The following is a 22,778-nucleotide window of genomic DNA, read 5'->3' as shown; positions in this document are numbered from 1 at the left end:
ATTTCTTATATCTGAAAAATTAAAATATTTACGTGATAGCGAAGATAAGCGACGAAATAATGCTTATGCGTATTTTTTTGTCACCTCTTTTTCATTTCATGCGAACGGAAGGAACTCTACGCTTCTTTTTCTAACACACATGGCGATCAGTGTCAGCGTGGAGGGGATGAAAGAGTCATGGAACGCAGTAATCGTGAGTGTATGTACATACACGTCGTCACGAACGAGTCAGTCGACTATTGGAAAGACCTCGTCTCGACGTCTTTCTCGTCTTTCTCTTGCGCGTATATATCTCTTTCAGACAATATTTAAAAGTTATATCTTTAAAATGGAAAATACGTCACAACATAATAACCCGCGAATTTTTTCTTGATAAAAAAGATATCATAAGAAAACGTTTGCGATATATAAATAAGATCATTAATCGTTCTACGTTAATTCAACTCTTGATTCAAAACGTTTCAATTTGAGATCAAGATAGAGATCAATACCGTAAAGTGAAATTACCGTTCGACCCTGACCATCGTGAAATAGGACACGAACATTATTTTAGTTCTTCCTCCAGCGTGTGTTTTCATAAATCAGGAATATTAATTTTATTGTTTTTTTTATCTTTTTCTTACTTTTTTTTTTTTTAATATAAAAAAGATCGAGGATTGGAAAATAAATACAACGAATTTTTTCGATTCTACGTAAAATCGAAAGGGAATATTTCCTTTTTTCTGTGAAAAGGTTAGTAAAATATTTTGTTGATATTGTTTTGATTGCACTCTCGCGTATCCTTTCTTCGTATCGTTTAATAAATTACTATAGTATTTACGGTAAATCGTCACGTTCTTATATTATTGCGATGATCAACGATGCATAAGGTACAATCAAGCATGGAACGTGACTTAAGAATAACTCATTCTTTTACAAGCTCTCTGTATCATCCATTCTACGTTCAAGGATCTTTTCCCTTGTTGCATATCAAGTTCGATAGCTAGTTATTTATACACGATTTCAATGTTATTCAATGTTATGTTAAAAATTTATTTCCATTGAGATTTCTTAATTTATACAATCTGATAACTTGCATTTTACACTTTTGATTAAAAATATTTTATCAAGTATCATAAAATGATATCTTGTATATTAATTTTTTCTTTTTTTTTCATAAATATTAATTATTAATTAGCCTCGTCATTGCTGCCAGCTGCAAACTGTATAAAAACTTAATTGTTATACAGTTAGAAAAAAGTTCAATGCTATATAATTAAACTTGGAACTAGTTAAATCAAGTTTAGAAAAGAATAATCCAGGCTAAAATAGAACATGATACCAAGATCGGTGGCAAAGAACTAAGCTGACATTTAGAATGTTAAGGTCATCCATACGTTCGTATCTACTCCTTAAAGAAATATGCCATTCGAAAATATCATTTAATAGAGATTACGATCATGAATTACATCATCCTACATTAGCTGTATCCTAAACTAATTATAATTCGACATATTATGTTTTCGAACTGTCATCACATTATTCTTCACGTTTTGGTTTTTATTAATTCAAAAAAAAAAAAGAAGAAAAAAAAAGAAAGGAAAGGAAGAAGAAGCTGTAAAAAATAATTTGTCCGTATAATTTTAGAATAATACGAATCATTAAAACTTTATCAATATTTAAATGGATTATAATTTCTTAATATCTTTATATATAATGTATACATGGCCTTGCCATTTCTTTCTTGCGAAATATATCATCATTTAATGACATGTTTCGTCATTAATTGTGTCTCAATCGGAATGTAAACCTTTCAACTTTAAAAGACAATAAGCATTGTATTATTGCAATATTTGGTAAGCTTACGTATATAAAATCGATGAAAGATATAAGATAAAAGTTAAAATAAAAGTTAAAACGAAATACAGGATAGACATTTTCGTTCTTAGATGAGTCAAAAGATTCTAAGTAGATTTTAAAATTCAATTATTTCTTTCCGAGACTTTTTAAGCTAACTTTTTTTCAGATCGTAAAACTACAAATCTTATGCAACTACAAGATTATAAAGCCTCGAAAAAAAATAATTGGTTTTTATAATCACTTAATATGTTTGGGCCGATCTAAGAATTTTTCAGTCAACCTATATATATATAAAATGTTTAAAAAATTTTCTAACTTGAAGTTAAAGTTCAATAATCCACATATAAAAGTATAGTGAAATCTATGTATAATGGTAAAGTCAAGGATGTTAGAAGCGATCGATAAAAGCATTATATTTTCATTTGCTCTGATTATAACGTTCTTTTTCTATTTTTTATCAGTTTGAATTAGAAACCATTTTTCGTATATTAAGAGAAAGAGAGAGAGAGAGAGAGAGAGAGAGAGAGAGAGGTAGAAAGACTATTCGTAAATTATAAAATTAATTATGCATTAGATCATCATGCATTAAAAATGTTAAATGCATTTAAAAGAGCATTATCGATTGTGATAATTGTACTATGTTTACTTCCTGTAAGCAAACTAATTTGACTGCGCGAACACGTCATTCCAAACAGATAGAGAACATGAATATGTTTCACGCTAAAAACAACTATGATGACAAAAAAGACTGTTGTTATTAACAAAATAAAAAAAATATTATTTCTTTACTCTTCTTTTTTAATCAAAGCATGTAATTATATTCATTTTCAGAAATGACGACTATTATAATATTCCTAGGATTAATAGTCCTAGGTAAATCGCAATTGATTTATCCGGATCAGTATGAATATACGAAGACTTCGATTTATCCAGCCTATGCTAATAATCAGCGACGATCATATTCAGCCGATGTCGCATACGCTGCATCAGCAGTACCAGCAGCACCCATGGTATATTATGCATCATCAGCAGCACCTATGGTATATTCCGCACCAGTAGCAGCACCTGTGGCATATTCCGCACCAGTAGCAGCACCTGTGGCATATTCCGCACCAGTAGCAGCACCTGTGGCATATTCCGCACCAGCACCAGCAGTAGCAGCACCCGTGGCATATTCCGCACCAGCACCAGCACCAGCACCAGCAGCACCCGTGGAATATTATGCATCAGGAGCAGCACCTATGATATATTATGCAGTACCACCACGATCCATAGCTTATTATCCATCATCGGCATCTATCGTAAATCAATTACCTAAACAACCGAAAGAAACTTTCTTATCTCCAGCCGCATCACAGATAAACGTTAATACGATCGCACCACCGATTTCACCTCTTGCTCAGTCACTGCCATTAGATTGGGCTTATCGAGTAAGATTATATGAATATTTTCTCATTAAACTGATTTCGTTTCCTAATCGAAACGTTCGATTTTTCATTCATTGAAACATTATGTATTTTCTTCTTCAGGTGAATGACATAATCTCGAAAGGCGTCACGAAATTAGCTCTAAATATCCAAAACGTAATATACGCTAACAATCTGGCATCAGTAAAAGACGAAAAAGATAATATAGTATTCTCGCCACTTAATATTGCTGGATCTCTCGCATTAGTTCATTTAGGATCAGCTGGAATAACTTTCGAAGAGGTATCCAGAATCCTTGGACTTGCTACGGGAGTAGACATTTCTACGCATTCAGAACTCGTTCATCAAATGTTCGGATTATTGATTTCCGTAGTTCACGAGAAAGTTCTTGAATCTACGAGGATTATAGACATTGCTAGTGCAATTTTCTTGCAGGTATGAAAAAAGCTTTTGGACTTTTTTGTTTACATAAAATTTCTTTTTCTTATTTGAAAATAATGTATACTTTTTTTAATGACATTATCAGGAAGGTTTTCCAATTCGACCAGAATTTAGGACAATCAGCGAAGATGTATACCAAAGTGCAGTAATGAATGTCGATTTTCAAGAAAGAGGAAAGGAAGCACAAGACAAAATAAACGCATGGGTAAAAGAAAAAACAAACGGAAAGATTTCAACTATTTTAAATGATGTACCATCAGCTGCCACGAAAGTGATCATAGCTTCGGCATTATATTTCAATGCCGAATGGAATAGATATTTTATAAAGGGGGCTACTGGTAGAAAAGTATTTTCCATCGAACCGAACCAACAGATCCTAGTTGATATGATGTACAATGCAGGAGATTTTCCTTTCTACGAAGATAAAAATTATGGCGTTAAAATTGTTGGTCTACCATATAAAGGATTAGATGTAAGTTAGAGGTTTATTTGTTTTATTCATTTTGTACATCATACAATAGGATTAACATCTTCTTCTTATTTTTAGACTACTATGTATATTATGTTACCTAAGGCAGAAGGTGCAAGAGCATTAGGCGAATTTGAAAGGACACTGACACCAGAGATCATTGAATATTTAATTGAAAATATGCGAAATCAAACCACTATAATAGGGATGCCTAAAATGAAGATTACTAGTTCTTTAAAATTAAAAAAAGTACTCGAGAGTTTAGGTTTAACATCTCTATTTAATCCAGCAGCGGCAGACTTGAGTTTGTTATCACCAGGTTCAGGAGAACTGATTGCAAACGCAGTACCAAATCTAGAAGCTATATCATCCACGAATTCTACCAGATCCAATAAAAGTTTTAATAATCAAAATAGACAATCGAACAACAGAGATCAATTGATTTTCTCAAGATTCGGTAGTGATGTAGATGGACAGCAGATGTACAAAAAACATTTATTCAAATATACTGACAATACTCGCGGTTACAATATCGAACAATGGGCTACTGGATTTAATATAAGAAGGCAAAGGAAACGACGTGAAATCGAAACTGAACGAAGCGACGATGAAGATAACGTTAAAAGAGTTCGAAGACAAACTAGACCTATGTCCGACGATTTTCTCCGTATCGTTGAAAGTAGAAATTTTCGATCATTTGGATTGGACGATCTTAGAAATAGCGCGACCGTAGCTAATCCTGGTTTATATGCTGATGAGGTATTACATAAAGTAGACATTGATATTAACGAAAAGGGTACTGAAGCTGCAGCAGCAACTACAGTTGTTTTAGAAAGAGATGGTAGACAAAAAAGGTTATTAGCTAACAGACCCTTTCTATTTTTCATTAGACACAATCCTACAAAATTGATATTGTTTTGGGGTACGATTAACACGCCTACTCCAAATTTTCCTAATACGTAATCAACAATTTTTATTTAATAGCGTCTAATACTTTCGATTATAATTGCATCTATATATATATACGTGCGTGTAATTAGTTTTGATAAAGTTAAAATCTATTATAAACTAAGTGGATTAATACCTACTTAATTGTATTTCATTTGCATATGATACTTATGTAAGATACTTTTCTTTTCTTTTTTTACATAGAACACCAAAGAAATTTAATTTCAAATATATTTAAGAGCTTATCATTTATCTACATTAGATTAGTTAGGGTAAATGAAAATAAAACAATTAACTTTTTTAACAAATGAGTATGACATTTGAAATTCTACACTAATATGTACTATGAAAAATGCTATGAATGATACGAAATGATACGAATGTATATAATGTCACAAGTTCATATGTTGTGCTATACTATGCTACGCTATGCTAATATTAAACCCATAGTATATAAAAAAAGATGTGATACAATGACTTCTTCAGCTTCAAGATAATATTCTTCTTACGTTAGATTCAATTTTATAAATTAAAATGCATTTATTTCTGTTGCAATAATATAATATTTCGATCTGTACGAATGGAGTGGAAGTATGCGTGAAGTAACAGTGAGAAAGAAATGAATAAAATAAATTAATTAAAACAAATGAACGTATATTAATTTCTTTGTTAATTTCTACATCAAGAAGTAGCTCGTTATTACTTGCGATTAAATAATACATACGTATAATATATGTACACTAAAAGTCTTCTATATTACTGCTTCCGCATCGAATTATTTTTAACTATTCTATAATGAAAATATTGAACGTTTATTAATCAAAAATCTGAATGTTAATACAAGAATTTTAGTCACAATTAGAATGAAAACATTATAGAAAAGCAATGGAATATGCAGCCATTCGCCCGGTAATACTTGCGTTTTATAACTTAGATTTAGATTTTGATATATCGCAAGTATTACCGACCCAGGTCCCACCACGTGGAGGTAGCTGCATCTGGGGACCCACGAGCTAACGGGGACTCTACTTTAAAATTCGCGTGACCGGCGTGATCATATTATCGGCGTTCTATAAAACGAAGTCCCCGGTAGGACTTTTAATCGCGCCCGAACACTCCCGGGAGTGTTAGAATTACGGTGACTCTACTCTAAATTCGCGTTCGCGGCGTCCACGTACCAACCGAGACTTCAGGCGGCTAACTGGAGGAGGGTCAGTCCACGCTTACGGATAGCAGATCCATACCACTCGGCAGCACACGAACCGACACACGACCGGTCATTATTCGGTTCAGCAATCAAACGAAGTCCATTACCGTAGGACTTTTAATCGCGCCCGAGAACACCAGGGCTGTGCCAGCCGACACAGGCGCGAGTGTTCTTTCTATCCTACCCGTGTCCCGCGCGGATATATCGAGATTCGCGAAGAAGAGGAAAAGAAGAAGAGAAAGAGAAGAAAAGGAGAAGAAAAGGAGAAGAGAAGAAAGCCAGAAAGTGCGCACAAGTGAAAAGGATGGAGCAGAAAAGAAAAAAAAGAAAAGAATATCCGTATGATGCAATGGAACGCATGCACGTATAGAAAAGATGAAATTGGGAAGAAAAGATGGACATAGACGATCCGAACACCCGACGAAAACCAGAGTACAAAAATCCAGCTCGATTTTTCGGTACAGAAAGAAGGAGACCCGCACAGAAGCCCACACCCATGAGCCCCTCTCATTGGTCCCACCCGAGAGAAACTATAACGATTAATCTCGAATTCTTACTTTATAGGTATGCGTTTCAGTAAATCGAAGTGACCGTGCATTTATTGCGGAATACATGGAAGATGTAAGAAAGAATTTAAGTTACACGTACTCCGAAATTTAATTTCAATTCGATGGAAAAGATGTTAGAAAAATGTTGAAATGTGCAGCCATTTGCTCGGAAATACTTGCAGCTTCTAAGATCACGACACAGAACAAGTACTGCCGACCCAGGTCCCACCGCGTGGAGGTTGCTGCAGCTGGAGACCCACGGACTAACGGTGACTCTACTTTTTACTACAACTAATACTATCAAGAAAGCAAAGCAACGGGGCGACCTCCACTCCCGACGAATTCAAGCCTCCAAACGCTAAAATTGCAGCCCCATGCGTCTCCGCATTTGGGAACCGACTTACGCATAGCTCAACTATCCAACATCGGAAGCTTCGATCACCACTTGAGCACGACCGGTCGTGCTTCGCGACAAACGCCGGAACCCAAAATCGAATCTACCGCAGTCACGATACTTACGCGAGCATTCCGGAAACACTCACGCGAATATGTTGAATACGTTAGAGTCAATTTTGGACTTAATCGCGCCCGAGAACACCAACGCCTATGCCAGCCGACATAAGCGAGTGTCCTTCTATCTTGCCCGAACGGGAGAAAAGAAATCCTTCTACGCCTGAGGTAGAAAGATTCTTTAAGCACCCGTATAAAAATCTAAATCCCTCCATGGTCCTTGGCCGATGGTCCTGCGGCACGCGGAAATACACGGACTAACGCGGATTCTACTCTAAAATCCACGAACCGAGATGCCTTTCCGCTTCGGGAGCTTCGGGCTTCTCAGCAAACTGGAGATGTATAAAACCCCGCTTACAGATTGCTCCACTGTCCACACCGTCGGCTTCAGACATATCGAGACACGACCGGTCGTGTCTATATTTCGATTTCAAAAATCAAAGCGTAGTCCTCGGTAGGACTAAATCTCGCGATCGCGAACACCCACGCGCGTGCCGGCCGTCACGCGCGTGAGTGTTTTCCCTATCATTCGCGTACGGAAGCAAGGAAACATACCCTTCCTGCATATAATAAATTTTATATGCAGAGAGGTTCCTTTAACTCCCGTGTAAGAATCCCACGATGATCCGTGCCTCGATCACCTAGTCTGAAACAGAAAAAGAAAAAAAGAAAAAAAGATAACCATGTAAAAATTACATACAAAATTATATGCAAAAAACATTTTTATTGAATAACTTCCCTGTAAGAATATAATTTCAGCATGGTAGATCCCTCCATAATCTAACCTGAAACAGAGAAAGAGAAAAAGGAGAAAAGAATAATATAATCAATAGAAATATATATAATTAATAGAAATGCATAAATAAATATAAACGCATATAATTAATAGGTATATATAGGATTAATAAAAATCTATAGTGAATATAAATGTATATAATTAATGGAAATGAAAAATAATTCAATAAATAGACTTCACGATCATCGGCCCCACGACGATTCATCTTTGGATCATTTAACGTGAAACAGCAAATGGGTAAAAGAAGAAGAGAAGAAGAAAAAGAAAAAAGAAAAGAGGAGAAGAAAAGAAAAAGAGAAAAAGAGCACTGAAAGATGCCGAGATGGCAGCCCGCCAAAAGGCCCACACCCGAGGGCCCCTCCCAAGGGTCCCACCCAAAGTTGACAATTAATAAAAGTTAATAAAAGTGATTCATATACTAAATAAAAGTATATAATTAATGTAATTATCAAAAGTATATAATTAGTTAAATTGTATAAGTAATAAAAGTAAATAAGGATAAGCAGGAATAATAGCTAACATAAGTGGGACGGAAAAGTTTTCTGTACGTTCTCTTAGAAAATTAATTAAAAATTTTGTTACACTCAAATTTGTTTGTCGGTGGAAATATAACTAACAATTTAAAATGTAATCAATTTAACGTTTACTTGAACTTAGACAAACGAGAGATATTGGAAAGATATTTAAATATGCAGCCATTCGCTCGGTAGTACTTGTGTTTTATAATTATATGCATAATTTAGTTATAGATTTAAAAAATAATTAAGACATAGATCTCGATATTTCGCAAGTACTACCGACCCAGGTCCCACCGCGTGGAGGTAGCTGCATCAGGGACCCACGGGCTAACGGGGACTCTACTTTAAAATTCGCGTGACCGGCGTGATCATATTATCGGCGTTCTATAAAACGAAGTCCCCGGTAGGACTTTTAATCGCGCCCGAACACTCCCGGGAGTGTTAGAATTACGGTGACTCTACTCTAAATTCGCGTTCGCGGCGTCCACGTACCAACCGAGACTTCAGGCGGCTAACTGGAGGAGGGTCAGTCCACGCTTACGGATAGCAGATCCATACCACTCGGCAGCACACGAACCGACACACGACCGGTCATTATTCGGTTTAGCAATCAAACGAAGTCCAATACCGTAGAACTTTTAATCGCGCCCGAGAACACCAGGTCTGTGCCCGCCGACACAGGCGTGAGTGTTCTTTCTATCTTACCCGTATTCGCGTCTAGCAATCGATTATGAAACGAACCATTCGACGATAAATCGGACCTGCGCCGATATATCGAAATCCGTGGAGAGGCGGAGAAGAAGAAGAGACAGAGGAAAAGAAAGCCGAAACATGCGCGCACGTGAAACCGATAGGACTTAAAAGAAAAGAAAGAAAAGATATCCGGAAGGTGCAATGAAACACGTGCAGATATGAAAAAGATGAGATTGAAAAGAAAAAATGGACATAGAAAAGAAAAGAAAAGAGAATATGAATTAGACAAAGATAGAATACGAAAATCGAGCTGGATTTGTCGGTACTACAAGAAGGAGACCCGCACAGAAGCCCACGCCCATGAGCCCCACTCATGGGACCCACCCGAAAGAATCTATAATAATTAGTCTGGAATGATTATTTTAATTATCACATAGCTATGCGAATCAATGAATAAAAATGACTGTGAACTTATTGCTGAATGTACGAAAGATATGAGAAACAATGTGATATATAATTTGGAATTACAGAGAAAAGATTTTGGAAAAGTCTTTGAAGTGTGCAGCCATTCGCTCGGTAATACTTGTATCTTCTAAGATTTCGACATAACGCAAGTATCACCGACCCAGGTCCCACCGCGTGGAGGTTGCTGCATGTAGAGACCCGCGAGCTAACGGAACTCTACTCTAAAATCCGCGATCCGAGATGCCTTTCCGCTTCGGGAGCTTCGGGCTTCTCAGCAAACTGGAGATGTATAAAACCCCGCTTACAGATCGCTCCACTGTCCACACCGTCGGCTTCAGACATCTCGAGACACGACCGGTCGTGTCTATATTTCGATTTCAAAAATCAAAACGAAGTCCTCGGTAGGACTAAATCTCGCGATCGCGAACACCCACGCGCGTGCCGGCCGTCACGCGCGTGAGTGTTTTCCCTATCATTCGCGTACGGAAGCAAGGAGACATACCCTTCCTGCATATAATAAAGATTATATGCAGAGAGGTTCCTTTAACTTCCGTGTAAAAATCCCACGATGATCCGTCCCTCGATCACCTAGCCTGAAACAGAGGAAGAGTAAAAGAAGAGATAACTTTAAGAGTACAAAATAAAAAGACAGTAAAAATTAAATATAGCAGTAAAAACAAAAATTTAATAAAATATGAATATAAGAACAAAAATTAAAAGTTAATAAAAAATATAAAAGCAAAAATTAAAAATATAATAAAAATTAAATATAAGAACAAAAATTATATATACAATTATATGTAAAAGCTTTCCTGTAAAAATTTAATTTCACGATGATCGGTCCCTCGATGATCGGTCCCTCGATGATCAGTCCATCGATGATCTAACCTGAAACAGAAAAAGTATGAAACAGAATGAGAAATAGGTAAAGAAAATAGAAAAAGAGAAGAAAAACAGAAAAATGAAAAAAGAAGGGAAAATTTGCGTATATAAGCGTGAGAAAAATAGAATTCTGAACGACGTATGCGTATCTCGAAGATCGGTTCAGTCGATGAAAATCAGAATATCATAATTGAATTCGATTTTTCTTTAGTGAAAGAACGAAACCCGCCTGAGGCCCACACCCGAGGGCCCCACCCAAGGGTCCCACCCGAGAGAAGCTAAAATAATTAATCTCGAATGATTGTTTCAACTATTACATAGCTATGCGTTTCAATGAATAGAAATGACTGTGAATTTATTGCTGAATGTATCGAAGATGTTAGAAATAATGTAAAATATAATTTGGAATTACATAGAAAAGATTCTGGAAAATTCTTTGAAATATGCAGTCATTTGCTCGGTAATACTTGTATCCCATAAAATTTCGATGTATCTACAAGTATCACCGACCCAGGTCCCACCGCGTGGAGGTTGCTGCACTTTGGGACCCACGGGCTAACGGGGAATCTACTCTAAAATCCGCGAACCGAGATGCCTTTCCGCTTCGGGAGCTTCGGGCTTCTCAGCAAACTGGAGATGTATAAAACCCCGCTTACAGATTGCTCCACTGTCCACACCGTCGGCTTCAGACATATCGAGACACGACCGGTCGTGTCTATATTTCGATTTCTAAAATCAAAGCGTAGTCCTCGGTAGGACTAAATCTTGCGATCGCGAACACCCACGCGCGTGCCGGCCGTCACGCGCGTGAGTGTTTTCCCTATCATTCGCGTACGGAAGCAAGGAGACATACCCTTCCTGCATATAATAAAGATTATATGCAGAGAGGTTCCTTTAACTTCCGTGTAAAAATCCCACGATGATAGGTCCAGCCATCACCTAACTTGAAACAGAAAAAGAATAAAACAAAAAGAGGTAATCATATGCAAAATTAATATACAATATTATATGGAAAAAGCCATTTATAAATAAAAATAAATTTAAAATCAAAATACAATTAAATAATAATATTAATAATTAATAAATAAATTAATGATTAAATAAAATAAAATAAAGAAAACAAATATACAATTAAAACTTCCCTGAAAAATTAATTTTACGATGATCGGTTCTTCGATGATCTGATCTGAAACAGAAAAATGTTAAACGAAGATGAGGACAAGAAGAAAGAAAAAATAAGAGGAGAAGAAAATAACAAGAGAAAAACGAAAAAAGAAGCCGAGAATAGTTTTGTAAGTGCATGTGAGAAAAATAGAATTCCGAACGATGGGTATGCTTCTCGAAGAATGTTTCACTCGATGAAAATCAGAATACCTTAAATGTACTCGATTTTTCATTAGTGAAAGAACGAAACCCGCCTAAGGCCCACACCCGAGGGCCCCTCCCAAGGGTCCCACCCGAGAAAAGATAAAGTAATTAATCAACGATTTAAAATAATTATTTAAACTATAATACGCAGCCATGCGCTGAGTAATACTGGAATCCTATTAGGTATCCTTCCTATAAAAGTGAGCGGAGAATATGGTATATATTTAAATGTTCTTATTTCATTTGTATGTGCACCTTCGTTCAGTGCAATTTCGGTGTTTTCCGCAATTGCATTTGCTTATTCTGTGCACTTTTAGTTAGTGCACTCAGTGGTCCTCACAATTGCCATATTTTAAACGTTTCGAAATTATTACTTTAATATGAAACTTGATTTTATAAAAATAATATTACGAATTCAATTGAACTTTAGAAAAGAAAAATATACAAAAATTTGTTACTCGACTTTAATAATATCAATATATAAAGTACGTAAAAATTCTATTCGCGAACGCGTGGCAATGGGACACGGAATGAGTAGATCTCCGTTTCTGAAAATTATATTATTATTATATAAGAATATTTTGAGTGACAGCATGGTATAATTAAAATATGACTAAAGTCATTCTCGAAGTATTCTGTCGAACCTTCGAAAAAAACTCTATAGTCTAATAGTTGCCCTCTTGAGCCACAATTTGTGGGGGCCTCTTCGGCCATAGCCTCTTCTTTGCTTCGTGCCCTAACAATTACTATCGAACATTTGAACTATCGTCAACTATCGCCAAGAAACTAGAACTATCTCCTATTCTAAAACGTCGAAGAAAACTAACAAAGCTAACGCAACTCTAAACCAATCCTGAAACGAAAAATCGAGAAAGCATCGGTAGAGAAACGAGAATTAATATATTAATTGCTGAAAATCCTAAGCTAAAAATCGATTAATTTGTTCTATGTTTTACGCGTAGTGATTTTACAAGTCTCTTTGTCTTTTCTCTACTCTACTTTGTTCTTTCAAAAGCAATGAGTCTATTGAGACTTTCTTTTATTACTAAAATTGATTAATCTTTATTTAAAAATGTAATGAAAAATCATTGGACGCTCCTTCTTACAAGCAATTACTCCAATTATTAGAAAATAAATTATACAATATCGCTTGTAATACAGAGACCATCCATCGCGAATATCTTCTTGCTTACTCATTATTAAAATTCGAGAATATCGCGATTCTTTACTATTTTCGCGAGAGAAAATTACTTAAAAATTCATTCAAATATTTAAAATTCCAAATAATTGTAATTAATGCGTTTAAACAAGAAGATCCAATCCTGATCTAATAAATATCTCAAAAAATAACGAACCATTCACGAGTAAATCTCCGAAGAAATTTACTCGTGGTCACTCATTACTCTTTTACTAATTAATTACAACCAATCACCCGTGCCGATTCGGACCTTTCGTCCTCGACATGATTGAGTGATCGGAGGGATTTAAAAATTAACTTACTACTTAAGAAGTTCTGCGATGGCTCCAAAACACTGGACCGCGATTTAGGTCGAAATTGAGGGTGGACGATATGTAGTTGGTTGAACATGAGGTAGGTCGACATCGAAGTTGGTCGAGATCCTCTTCAGTGATGCACTGACTCTAATTCGCGGTAGTTATTTATTAACGAACGGTCACTGAATTTACTTAACGCAACTCTAAAATATTTTACAAGTACAGTCTGTGCGACTGTTAAAAAATCAAAAAACTACGCGGACAAACACTGACTCTAAAGACTGCATTGCACGCAGTCTATGCAAGAACACTTATGATTTAAATCGCGAAACGCGAACGAACAAAGACTGCTTCTACTTTGCGATAAATTTATGTTAGCCATACAAACACTCGATTACATCATTGCAACGCGCGCGATTGTAACAAGATTCTGAAACAGAAATATAAACGAAATAATTAGTATCATTGTTATAATAAGACTATAAAAATAATTCAATAAATATGTGATAGAGAAATATACTTACTTAAAGTTTTCGTTGGTACTTGCACGAATAGCATTCTGTGAAAATTTCTAAGTCCACTCGTGGAGATAGATTTTCAAAGTCCTCCGTGAGTGTAAAAATTTCTAAGTCCACTCGTGGAGATAGATTTTCAAAGTTCCTCAAAGGTGTGAAAATTTCTAAGTCCACTCGTGGAGATAGATTTTCAAAGTCCTCCGTGAGTGTAAAAATTTCTAAGTCCACTCGTGGAGATAGATTTTCAAAGTCCTCCGTGAGTGTAAAAATTTCTAAGTCCACTCGTGGAGATAGATTTTCAAAGTTCCTCAAAGGTGTGAAAATTTCTAAGTCCACTCATGGAGATAGATTTTCAAAGTCCTCCGCGAATGCAAAAATTTCTAAGTCCACTCGTGGAGATAGATTTTCAAAGTTCCTCAAAGGTGTGAAAATTTCTAAGTCCACTCGTGGAGACAGATTTTCAAAGTCCTCCGTGAGTGTAAAAATTTCTAAGTCCACTCGTGGAGATAGATTTTCAAAGTTCCTCAAAGGTGTGAAAATTTCTAAGTCCACTCATGGAGATAGATTTTCAAAGTCCTCCGCGAATGCAAAAATTTCTAAGTCCACTCGTGGAGATAGATTTTCAAAGTCCTCCGTGAGTGTAAAAATTTCTAAGTCCACTCGTGGAGATAGATTTTCAAAGTTCCTCAAAGGTGTGAAAATTTCTAAGTCCACTCATGGAGATAGATTTTCAAAGTCCTCCGCGAATGCAAAAATTTCTAAGTCCACTCGTGGAGATAGATTTTCAAAGTTCCTCAAAGGTGTGAAAATTTCTAAGTCCACTCGTGGAGATAGATTTTCAAAGTTCCTCAAAGGTGTGAAAATTTCTAAGTTCACTCGTCGAAGTCCAAAGCACAACTGAATCAGAAACTATAAAGATCGGCTTAAGAACCGATTTTGTTGTCGTGTATCCCCACTTCGCACTTAAGTCGAAAATCAAATAAGCTGTTATATATTTGAATTAACTGTTCGTTAATACTTGGACGAATGGCTTCTGCGAAAATTTCTATGTACTCTCGCCGAATACCAAAGCACGACTAAACTAGTAACTGTTAAAGTCATTCAGAGGTCCGATTTTGTTTTCGACTCACAAAGAAAATTATCCCCACTTCACAATTTAATTTTAAAATACAATATTTCTCCATTATTGAATAAACATTGAAATATGGAACCATTTGCCTTGTCAACAGTTAAGGAAAAAGAGGAGAAGAAAAAGAAAAAAGAGAAAAGGTAAAGAAAGAAGAAAAAAATAGCACTGCGAAGATATTGAAACAGGAAACCGCCCAAAGTTCCACACTGGAAGGCCCCTCCCAAGAGTTCCACCAGAAACAAAGCACAATTAAAAGTTAACAAAGATAAGTAATATAATATATAAAAATAAATAATCAGAATAATTAATAAAAGTATAAAATGAATAAAAGTATATAACTAAAATAACTGAGAAAAGTTTATAATTAATAAAAATAAATAAGAATAAATACGAATGATAACGAACATAAAGACGACAGAAAAGTTCTGTGTGCGTCATCTTAGAAAATTAATTTACAAATTTTGATATATTCAATTTACTGATTTGTGGAAATATTACTAACAGTATAAAATGTAATTAATTTAAAGTCTAATTGAACTTGGACAGAAAAGAGATTTCGGAAAAACACAGAAATATGCAGCCATTCGCCCGGCAGTACTTGCGTCTTATAATTACATATATAATTTAGTTGTAGATTTTAGATATAATTGAGACATAGATTTCGATATTACGCAAGTACTACCGACCCAGGTCCCACCGCGTGGAGGTAGCTGCATCTGGGGACCCACGAGCTAACGGAGAATTTACTCTAAGATTCGCGAGACCGGCGTGAACAAATAATCGCCGAACAAATAAAACGAAGCCCTCGGTAGGACTTTTAATCGCGCTCGGACACTCACGTGAGTGTCCGAATGACTCTACTACAAAATACGCATTACCGGCGTACTCTTATCTATATATTAAGCAAATGAAACTAAGTCCACGGTAGGACACTTAATTCGCGCCCGAACACTCACGTGGTGTTAATAAGACGGTAACTCTACTCTAAAATCCGCGTTCCCGGTGTTCGCGAGGTAACATGAGCGAACAGAGACATCGAGTCCGCAACGGTATCCTACTAGGGATGACGTTGAGGCCGTCAGCCTCGGATGCCCACATCCCGCCTTTAAGCACGACCGTCCGTGCCTTTCGCATTTCGAACAATAAAACGAAGTCCACGGTAGGACCTTTAATCGCGCCCGAACACTCACGTGAGCGTTAGAATGACGGTGACTCTACTCTAATTCGCGATCCCGCGGGGTTGCATACACCTCACCATGGACTCAGGTGACTATAGATATAAGGTGGGTCAGTCAACGGACTGAACATCCTTACAAATAGCCATAAACCATCCTCCTCAGTAGCACATAGACCGTCTCACTCTACAGTCATCCGATGACCGTATCACGACCGGTCAATTATTCGGTTTTAGTAATCAAACGAAGTCCATTATCGTAGGACTGTTAATCGCGCCCGAGAACATCACGCCTGTGCCCGCCGACACACGCGCGAATGTTCTTTCTATCCTACCCGTATTCGCGTCTAACAATCGAATGTGAACCAAACCATTCGACGATACATCGAACCTGCGCCGACATATCGAAATCCGTGAAAAAGAGGAGAAGAAGAAGAGAAAGAGAGGAAAAGGAAGCCGGAACGTGCGCGCATGTGAGAACCATAGAACTCGGAAGAAAAGAAAGAAAAGAATATCTGAAGGTGCAATGGAACGCGTGCACGAACGTGTGAAAAACATGAAATTGAAAAGAAAAGATGGACATAGAAAAGAAAAGAAATGAAAAGAAAAGAGAAAATGAATTCGACCGAAGTCAGAGTACGGAAATCGAGCAGAAAAGAAAAGAAAGAAAAGAATATCCGTATGATGCAATGGAACGCATGCACGTATGGAAAAGATGAAATTGGGAAGAAAAGATGGACATAGATGATCCGAACACCCGACGAAAACCAGAGTACAAAAATCCAGCTCGATTTTTCGGTACAGAAAGAAGGAGACCCGCACAGAAGCCCACGCCCATGAGCCCTTCCCATGGGTCCCACCCGAGAGAAACTATGATAATTAATCTCGAATAATTATTTCAATATTATAGAGCTAACAATTTCAAAGAATAGATATGATTGTGAATTGAATAATGAATATACGGAAAGTGTAAGAAAGAATGTAAAATGTAGATCCTTCGATGTATAATTTGGAATTACATAGGAGAAATTTTGGAGAAGTCTTACAGAACGCAGCCATTCGCTCGGCAATACTTGCATACCATAAGATATTGATGAAACACAAGTACTTCCGACCCAGGTCCCACCGCGTGGAGGTTGCTGCATCTGGAGACCCACGGACTAACGGTGACTCTAATTTTTACTACAACTAATACTATCAAGAAAGCAAAGCAACGGGGCGACCTCCACTCCCGACGAATTCAAGCCTCCAAACGCTAAAATTGCAGCCCCATGCGTCTCCGCATTTGGGAACCGACTTACGCATAGCTCAACTATCCAACATCGGAAGCTTCGATCACCACTTGAGCACGACCGGTCGTGCTTCGCGACAAACGCCGGAACCCAAAATCGAATCTACCGCAGTCACGATACTTACGCGAGCATTCCGGAAACACTCACGCGAATATGTTGAATACGTTAGAGTCAATTTTGGACTTAATCGCGCCCGAGAACACCAACGCCTATGCCAGCCGACATAAGCGAGTGTCCTTCTATCTTGCCCGAACGGGAGAAAAGAAATCCTTCTACGCCTGAGGTAGAAAGATTCTTTAAGCACCCGTATAAAAATCTAAATCCCTCCATGGTCCTTGGCCGATGGTCCTGCGGCACGCGGAAATACACGGACTAACGCGGATTCTACTCTAAAATCCACGAACCGAGATGCCTTTCCGCTTCGGGAGCTTCGGGCTTCTCAGCAAACTGGAGATGTATAAAACCCCGCTTACAGATTGCTCCACTGTCCACACCGTCGGCTTCAGACATATCGAGACACGACCGGTCGTGTCTATATTTCGATTTCAAAAATCAAAACGAAGTCCTCGGTAGGACTAAATCTCGCGATCGCGAACACCCACGCGCGTGCCGGCCGTCACGCGCGTGAGTGTTTTCCCTATCATTCGCGTACGGAAGCAAGGAGACATACCCTTCCTGCATATAATAAATTTTATATGCAGAGAGGTTCCTTTAACTTCCGTGTAAGAATCCCACGATGATCCGTGCCTCGATCACCTAGTCTGAAACAGAAAAAGAATAAAAGAAAAAAAGATAACCATGTAAAAATTACATTCAAAATTATATGCAAAAAACATTTTTATTGAATAACTTCCCTGTAAGAATATAATTTCAGCATGGTAGATCCCTCCATAATCTAACCTGAAACAGAGAAAGAGAAAAAGGAGAAAAGAATAATATAATCAATAGAAATATATATAATTAATAGAAATGCATAAATAAATATAAACGCATATAATTAATAGGTACATATAGGATTAATAAAAATCTATAGTGAATCTAAATGTATATAATTAATGGAAATGAAAGATAATTCAATAAATAGACTTCACGATCATCGGCCCCACGACGATTCATCTTTGGATCATTTAACGTGAAACAGCAAATGGGTAAAAGAAGAAGAGAAGAAGAAAAAGAAAAAAGAAAAGAGGAGAAGAAAAGAAAAAGAGAAAAAGAGCACTGAAAGATGCCGAGATGGCAGCCCGCCAAAAGGCCCACACCCGAGGGCCCCTCCCAAGGGTCCCACCCAAAGTTAACAATTAATAAAAGTTAATAAAAGTGATTCATATACTAAATAAAAGTATATAATTAATGCAATTATCAAAAGTATATAATTTGTTAAATTGTATAAGTTATAAAAGTAAATAAGGATAAACAGGAATAATAGCTAACATAAGTGCGACGGAAAAGTTTTCTGTACGATCTCTTAGAAAATTAATTAAAAATTTTGTTACACTCAAATTTATTTGTCTGTGGAAATATAACTAACAATTTGAAATGTAATCAATTTAACGTTTACTTGAACTTAGAAAAACGAGAGATATTGGAAAGATATTTAAATATGCAGCCATTCGCTCGGTAGTACTTGTGTTTTATAATTATATGCATAATTTAGTTATAGATTTAAAAAATAATTAAGACATAGATTTCGATATTTCGCAAGTACTACCGACCCAGGTCCCACCGCGTGGAGGTAGCTGCATCTGGGGACCCACGGGCTAACGGGGACTCTACTCTAAAATTCGCGTGACCGGCGTGATCATATTATCGGCGTTCTATAAAACGAAGTCCCCGGTAGGACTTTTAATCGCGCCCGAACACTCCCGGGAGTGTTAGAATTACGGTGACTCTACTCTAAATTCGCGTTCGCGGCGTCCACGTACCAACCGAGACTTCAGGCGGCTAACTGGAGGAGGGTCAGTCCACGCTTACGGATAGCAGATCCATACCACTCGGCAGCACACGAACCGACACACGACCGGTCATTATTCGGTTTAGCAATCAAACGAAGTCCATTACCGTAGGACTTTTAATCGCGCCCGAGAACACCAGGTCTGTGCCCGCCGACACAGGCGTGAGTGTTCTTTCTATCTTACCCGTATTCGCGTCTAGCAATCGATTATGAAACGAACCATTCGACGATAAATCGGACCTGCGCCGATATATCGAAATCCGTGGAGAAGCGGAGAAGAAGAAGAGACAGAGGAAAAGAAAGCCGAAACATGCGCGCACGTGAAACCGATAGGACTTAAAAGAAAAGAAAGAAAAGATATCCGGAAGGTGCAATGAAACACGTGCAGATATGAAAAAGATGAGATTGAAAAGAAAAAATGGACATAGAAAAGAAAAGAAAAGAGAATATGAATTAGACAAAGATAGAATACGAAAATCGAGCTGGATTTGTCGGTACTACAAGAAGGAGACCCGCACAGAAGCCCACGCCCATGAGCCCCACTCATGGGACCCACCCGAAAGAATCTATAATAATTAGTCTGGAATGATTATTTTAATTATCACATAGCTATGCGAATCAATGAATAAAAATGACTGTGAACTTATTGCTGAATGTACGAAAGATATGAGAAACAATGTGATATATAATTTGGAATTACAGAGAAAAGATTTTGGAAAAGTCTTTGAAGTGTGCAGCCATTCGCTCGGTAATACTTGTATCTTCTAAGATTTCGACATAACGCAAGTATCACCGACCCAGGTCCCACCGCGTGGAGGTTGCTGCATGTAGAGACCCGCGAGCTAACGGGACTCTACTCTAAAATCCGCGATCCGAGATGCCTTTCCGCTTCGGGAGCTTCGGGCTTCTCAGCAAACTGGAGATGTATAAAACCCCGCTTACAGATTGCTCCACTGTCCACACCGTCGGCTTCAGACATATCGAGACACGACCGGTCGTGTCTATATTTCGATTTCAAAAATCAAAGCGTAGTCCTCGGTAGGACTTAATCTCGCGTCCGCGAACACCCACGCGCGTGCCGGCCGTCACGCGCGTGAGTGTTTTCCCTATCATTCGCGTACGGAAGCAAGGAGACATACCCTTCCTGCATATAATAAAGATTATATGCAGAGAGGTTCCTTTAACTTCCGTGTAAAAATCCCACGATGATCGGTCCCTCGATCACCTAGCCTGAAACAGAGGAAGAGTAAAAGAAGAGATAACTGTAAGAGTACAAAATAAAAAGACAGTAAAAATTAAATACAGCAGTAAAAACTAAAAATTTAATAAAATATGAATATAAGAACAAAAATTAAAAGTTAATAAAAAATATAAAAGCAAAAATTAAAAGTATAATAAAAATTAAATATAAGAACAAAAATTAAAAGTTAATAAAAAATATAAAAGCAAAAATTAAAAGTACAATAAAAATTAAATATAAGAACAAAAATTATATATACAATTATATGTAAAAGCTTTCCTGTAAAAATTTAGTTTCACGATGATCGGTCCCTCGATGATCGGTCCCTCGATGATCAGTCCATCGACGATCTAACCTGAAACAGAAAAAGTATAAAACAGAATGAGAAATAGGTAAAGAAAATAGGAAAAGAGAAGAAAAACAGAAAAATGAAAAAAGAAGGGAAAATTTGCGTATATAAGCGTGAGAAAAATAGAATTCTGAACGACGTATGCGTATCTCGAAGATCGGTTCAGTCGATGAAAATCAGAATATCATAATTGAATTCCATTTTTCTTTAGTGAAAGAACGAAACCCGCCTGAGGCCCACACCCGAGGGCCCCACCCAAGGGTCCCACCCGAGAGAAGCTAAAATAATTAATCTCGAATGTATGTTTCAACTATTACATAGCTTTTCAATGAATAGAAATGACTGTGAATTTATTGCTGAATGTATCGAAGATGTTAGAAATAATGTAAAATATAATTTGGAATTACATAGAAAAGATTTTGGAAAATTCTTTGAAATATGCAGTCATTTGCTCGGTAATACTTGTATCCCATAAAATTTCGATGTATCTACAAGTATCACCGACCCAGGTCCCACCGCGTGGAGGTTGCTGCACTTTGGGACCCACGGGCTAACGGGGACTCTACTCTAAAATCCGCGATCCGAGATGCCTTTCCGCTTCGGGAGCTTCGGGCTTCTCAGCAAACTGGAGATGTATAAAACCCCGCTTACAGATTGCTCCACTGTCCACACCGTCGGCTTCAGACATATCGAGACACGACCGGTCGTGTCTATATTTCGATTTCAAAAATCAAAACGTAGTCCTCGGTAGGACTAAATCTCGCGTTCGCGAACACCCACGCGCGTGCCGGCCGTCACGCGCGTGAGTGTTTTCCCTATCATTCGCGTACGGAAGCAAGGAGACATACCCTTCCTGCATATAATAAAGATTATATGCAGAGAGGTTCCTTTAACTTCCGTGTAAAAATCCCACGATGATCGGTCCCTCGATCACCTAGCCTGAAACAGAAAAAGAATAAAACAAAAAAAGATAATTATATGCTAAAAGCCGTTTATATATAAATATACATTTAAAATCAAAATACAATTAAAGAATAATATTAATATTTAATAAATAAATTAATGATGAAATAAAATAAAAATAAAACAAATATACAATTAAAACTTCCCTAAAAGAATTAATTTCACGATGATCGGTCCTTCGATGATCTAATCTGAAACAGAAAAAAGTAACTTGAAACAGAAAAAGAATAAAACAGAAAGAGATAATTATATGCAAAAATAATATACAATATTATATGGAAAAAGCCGTTTATGTATAAAAATAAATTTAAAATCAAAATACAATTAAATAATAATATTAATAATTAATAAATAAATTAATGATTAAATAAAATAGAAACTAAACAAATATACAATTAAAATTTCCCTGTAAAAATTAATTTCACGATGATCGGTCCTTCGATGATCGGTTCTTCGATGATCGGTTCTTCGATGATCTGATCTGAAACAGAAAAAGGTTAAAAGAAGATGAGGACAAGAAGAAAGAAAAAATAAGAGGAGAAAAAAATAACAAGAGAAAA

The 22,778-nt window shown here is 37.0% G+C and overlaps 1 protein-coding gene across 3 annotated transcripts; it reads left to right on the top strand.

Moving 5' to 3' along the window:
- Positions 1-213: 213 nt before the first annotated feature.
- LOC127065903 (leukocyte elastase inhibitor-like) lies at positions 214-5,771 on the top strand. 3 transcript variants are annotated; one of them, XM_050998913.1, is made up of 6 exons: positions 214-732; positions 2,671-2,934; positions 2,965-3,269; positions 3,369-3,701; positions 3,793-4,179; positions 4,255-5,771. In XM_050998913.1, the coding sequence occupies exons 2-6, from the start codon at positions 2,673-2,675 to the stop codon at positions 5,137-5,139; spliced, it is 2,172 nt and encodes a 723-aa protein (XP_050854870.1). In that variant the 5' UTR covers positions 214-732; positions 2,671-2,672; the 3' UTR covers positions 5,140-5,771. The 3 variants fall into 3 exon arrangements, with proteins under 3 accessions (XP_050854870.1, XP_050854871.1, XP_050854869.1); XM_050998914.1 differs by lacking the exon at positions 2,965-3,269 and having other exon boundaries at positions 2,671-2,849; XM_050998912.1 differs by having other exon boundaries at positions 2,671-3,269.
- The last annotated feature ends 17,007 nt before the right edge of the window (positions 5,772-22,778 follow it).

Source organism: Vespula vulgaris, chromosome 8 (genome assembly GCF_905475345.1).
Source record: "Vespula vulgaris chromosome 8, iyVesVulg1.1, whole genome shotgun sequence".
NCBI classification, from domain to species: Eukaryota; Metazoa; Arthropoda; class Insecta; order Hymenoptera; family Vespidae; genus Vespula; species Vespula vulgaris.
The sequence above is the reverse complement of the archived record's forward strand: the minus strand, read 5'-3'. Positions and strand labels throughout refer to the sequence as shown.

What these genes read in the sequence shown, in the direction of transcription:
- LOC127065903 (XM_050998912.1), top strand. Translation starts at nt 2,673, where the DNA reads ATGACGACTATTATAATATTCCTAGGATTAATAGTCCTAGGTAAATCG. An exon ending in CTAGTGCAATTTTCTTGCAG is followed by an intron (nt 3,702 to 3,792) that starts GTATGAAAAAAG and finishes TGACATTATCAG; the next exon opens with GAAGGTTTTCCAATTCGACC. An exon ending in TACCATATAAAGGATTAGAT is followed by an intron (nt 4,180 to 4,254) that starts GTAAGTTAGAGG and finishes TCTTATTTTTAG; the next exon opens with ACTACTATGTATATTATGTT.